Source organism: Bison bison, unplaced genomic scaffold (genome assembly GCF_000754665.1).
Source record: "Bison bison bison isolate TAMUID 2011002044 unplaced genomic scaffold, Bison_UMD1.0 scf7180017864291, whole genome shotgun sequence".
In the NCBI taxonomy this organism is placed as follows: Eukaryota; Metazoa; Chordata; class Mammalia; order Artiodactyla; family Bovidae; genus Bison; species Bison bison.
In genome coordinates, this window is record NW_011494863.1 from 2,375,706 (window position 1) to 2,379,614 (window position 3,909).

The window sequence follows — 3,909 nt, forward strand, 5'->3', positions numbered from 1 at the left end:
GCTGAGCTGCAGTTTTACCTGGTGGTGGCCTTGGCCTTGATCTCGGTGCTCTTCCTCCTGGCGGTGATTCTGGCGGTCGCCCTACACCTGCGACGCTCCTCCAGCCCTGCTGCTTGGGGCTGCTTTAAGCCTGGTCTCTGTGTCAAGTCTGGACCCGTGGTTCCTCCCAACTACAGTGAAGGAACTTTACCTTATTCGTACAATCTGTGTGTTGCCCATACTGGAAAGACAGAGTTTAATTTTCTAAAATGTAGTGAGCAGTTGAGTTCAGGACAAGATATACTTTGTGGTGATTCGTCTGGGGCCTTATTTCCACTCTGTAATTCCAGTGAGTCGACTTCCCATCCCGAAACTCTAATGGCGGTGAGTTCCATTTAAGTATCTACTCTTTTTCATCATCTTTGCAATTTTTTATTCACATGAAAATATATTGCATTTTTTAAGTCTAACGAGTTGCTTAGGAATAATTAGAGCTCATCCGAAAGCTGTATATCCAGCCTTCAAGGGGAATGGTGAATTAAGAATAGATATGTGACATAATATCTTACCCAGTTAAGATTTATCAAGTTGAGAGAGTATGCTCTATGCTTCACAACAAAAGTCTTTTTGCCAATTTCTTATCTCTTTTCTAATCTAATGAAATTTACCCATTGCTTTTTTATTCTTCATTTAACATATTTAGATGTTTGTTATATATAAGTAAATATTAAATTTAAAGTAGGTAGTCACTTCATTATTTACAGCAAAAAAGCTACTACTAAGTATCTTCCTTCACTGATTTCACTGGTAGTTTACATCTCTTTCTTATATTTATTCCTCATGTCTAGTTCCTTAAATCTACATATCTGTGAGTCTTTGAAGTCCTTAATATTTAAAGAAAAAAATACAGTGTGGTATATTGTGTGAGAAAGACTCAGTGAACTCATCAGAAAATCCAAGTCATTATCTAAGTTCCTTCAAATTTCCTTGAATGCAAAATCCTCTTCTTTATAGTTAACAGAAGGAGATACTTGATAAGAGAAAAGGAAATGCTGCTCCCTCTATCACTTGCTCTCACACCTGACCTATTTTTTTGAAGCAGAAAGAGAGGAAAGTCACTGTATTTGTCTTATTACTTGGAGCCCTAAACATTAGTGACTAGTGACATCCTTCTATCTGTAGGAGGGAAGGAGAATTCTGAATTACTTTTAAGGCAAAAATCTACTAATTTCAACAACATAAAAGATGCCATTACATAAGCATCTGTCTTTTGCTTGTTTTCTATTAGGAACTGCTTCAGTAAATAATTTCTTTACAAATTGCTGAAAGAAATTTCTTATTGTGGTACATAATTTGTTCTACATCTTGTGGGTTTTTTTACCTCAAATTATTACTTGAGTTTAGATGACCCTTATAATAGGAAGTTTAAGATTATATTAATATTGCTAATTTCTTGATGAAAAAACTGAAATGGAAACTTACTTTTCAGTGAATGTTATTTGAATCTTCCAAATGCTGTAGGCTGTGCATGCACTATGAATTCACATAGAAAACTAAATATTTTAAAAATTAAAATAGCTTAAAAGTTTAACAACCATAACTATGTAAATTTTAAAAATCCCAACCTACTTAAAGTTTAGCAATATTAGATGAGAAAATCTAGTATCATTATGTAATTAAATTTTGTAAACAAAATCTTAAGGAAACTTTACCCCAAGAATCTCACCATGAAAGTTAATGTCTTATAAAACAGCTTCAAATTGAGTAATCTATATATTCATTCAATATAATTATGTAAATATAAATGTACATATAAAATAAGAAAAATATGGATATATTTCCAAAGAGGATTGCACATTTTAATCACTTCAGAAATTAACGACCTGTAGAAAACAGTTGAAACATTATAAAAATGAAATTTGAATAATTTACATATCTAGAAAGAGCAAAACACTATAAAAATGATAGTAAGCTTGTCTGATATTAATGACATTTAATAGAAATTTCATGTCATTTCACTTCCAACTAAAATATCCACAAGTGGTCATTGCTTTTGAAATATAAATGCACGACACAGAGAAATCTAAAATCATAATGGTAAGAGAGTAGTGTTTTGTCAGTCATCTATAGCAAAAATATTTCACATCTCAGTGGGTGTAGTAACGGCTTAGGACTCTGAGCGCCGCTGTTCACCAACTCTAAGAAAAGCTCAGTCAGCTTTCGGTCCCGGTATTAGAGTCTGCAACTCCACAAAGCCGCTCGGATCCCACAAACAGACTCCGGGGCTGCAGAGTAACTCAGCCTCTGAACTTGGGGCACTACGGGTTTCTCCTGAGAAAAAAGATCGGCATAATTTGCAGGAGGAAAACAGAAGCTAAGGAATCAGCGTTCACAGCAAGTATTCCGAAGAAAAAACCTTTAGTGAAGCAACAATGGCCGCTCCAAGGAATCGCCTGCACCACAGAAGACTGTTCCTGTTGTGCCTTTTCCTGGGGAGGCTGTGGGAGACGGGGGCGAGCCAGATCCGCTACTCGATACCTGAAGAGACAGAAACAGGCTACATCGTGGGGAATATCTCCAAGGACCTGGGGCTGGAGCTCCGCGAGCTGGCAGAGCGGGGCGTCCGCATCGTCTCCAGAGGTAGGACGCAGCTGTTTGCTCTAAATCCACGAAGCGGCAGCTTGGTCACCGCGGGCAGGATAGACCGGGAGGACCTCTGCGCTCAGAGCGCGCGGTGTCTGGTGAACTTTAAAGTCCTGGTTGAAGACAGGGTGCAGCTTCACGGAATAGAAATAGAAGTCACTGATATCAACGATAATAACCCGAAATTCCAGGTCGAAAATCTGGAAGTAAAAATTAACGAAATTGCTCTGCCCGGAACACGTTATCCATTGCCAGAGGCTGTGGACCCGGATGTGGGCTTGAATTCCCTGCAGAGCTACCAGCTCAGCCCCAATAACCACTTCTCCCTGGACGTGCAAACTGGAGACGACGGAGCTGTAAGCCCAGAGCTGGTGCTGGAGCACGCCCTGGACCGCGAGGAGGAGGCTGCTCACTACCTGGTCCTCATCGCCACGGATGGAGGCGAACCGCGTCGCTCCAGCACAGTGCACATCCGAGTGACAGTGTTGGATACAAACGACAATGCCCCGGTTTTTGCTCAACCGATTTACCGAGTGAAAGTCCCAGAGAACGTGCCCCCGGGGACCCGGCTGCTTACCGTAAGCGCTAGCGACCCGGATGAAGGAACCAACGGGGAAGTGGCTTATAAATTCTGGAAAATTAGTGAAAAACAATCTCCGTTATTCCAGCTGAATGAAAATACTGGCGAAATATCAACAACGAAGAGTTTAGATTATGAAGAATGTGCGTTTTATGAGATGGAAATACAGGCAGAAGATGGTGGGGCATTGAAGGATCGGACCAAAGTACTCATTTCAGTAGAAGATATCAATGATAATAGACCTGAAGTGACCATTACATCGTTATTTAGTCCAGTGAGGGAAGATGCTCCTCAAGGAACAATAATCGTTCTTTTCAATGCTCACGACCGAGACTCTGGTAAGAATGGCCAAGTTGTCTGTTCCATCGAGGAGATTCTACCTTTTCAGTTAGAAAAATCAGTAGAAGACTATTATAGATTGCTGATAGTCCAAAATCTTGACAGAGAAAAAACCTCAGAATATAACATCACAGTGACTGCAACAGATAGAGGAACACCACCTCAGTCCACGGAAATTCACATCACCCTGCACGTGGTTGACATCAACGACAATCCACCCTCCTTCTCTCAAACTTCCTACTCTGTCTACCTCCCAGAGAACAATCTTAGAGGCACCTCCATCTTCTCTGTGACAGCCCATGACCCAGACAGCAACGAGAATGCTCGAGTTATTTACTCGCTAGAGGAAGACACCATCCAAGGGGCGC

At 40.6% G+C, this 3,909-nt stretch overlaps 2 protein-coding genes across 2 annotated transcripts in view; both read left to right on the top strand.

Annotated features, from left to right (window-relative positions):
- PCDHGB5 (protocadherin gamma subfamily B, 5) overlaps positions 1-358 on the top strand; it is a 4,646-nt gene extending 4,288 nt beyond the window's left edge. Inside the window, exons 2-3 of the mRNA XM_010850608.1 lie at positions 13-175; positions 330-358. Coding sequence (XP_010848910.1) covers positions 13-175; positions 330-358 — 192 coding nt within the window. The remainder of the gene's footprint in view (positions 1-12; positions 176-329) is intronic.
- The window catches only part of PCDHGA9 (protocadherin gamma subfamily A, 9), a 49,781-nt gene that overhangs the window by 9,041 nt on the left and 36,831 nt on the right, over positions 1-3,909 (top strand). The window contains exon 2 of the mRNA XM_010850639.1: positions 2,664-3,909. This exon is cut by the window's right edge and continues 1 nt beyond it. Coding sequence (XP_010848941.1) covers positions 2,664-3,909 — 1,246 coding nt within the window. The remainder of the gene's footprint in view (positions 1-2,663) is intronic.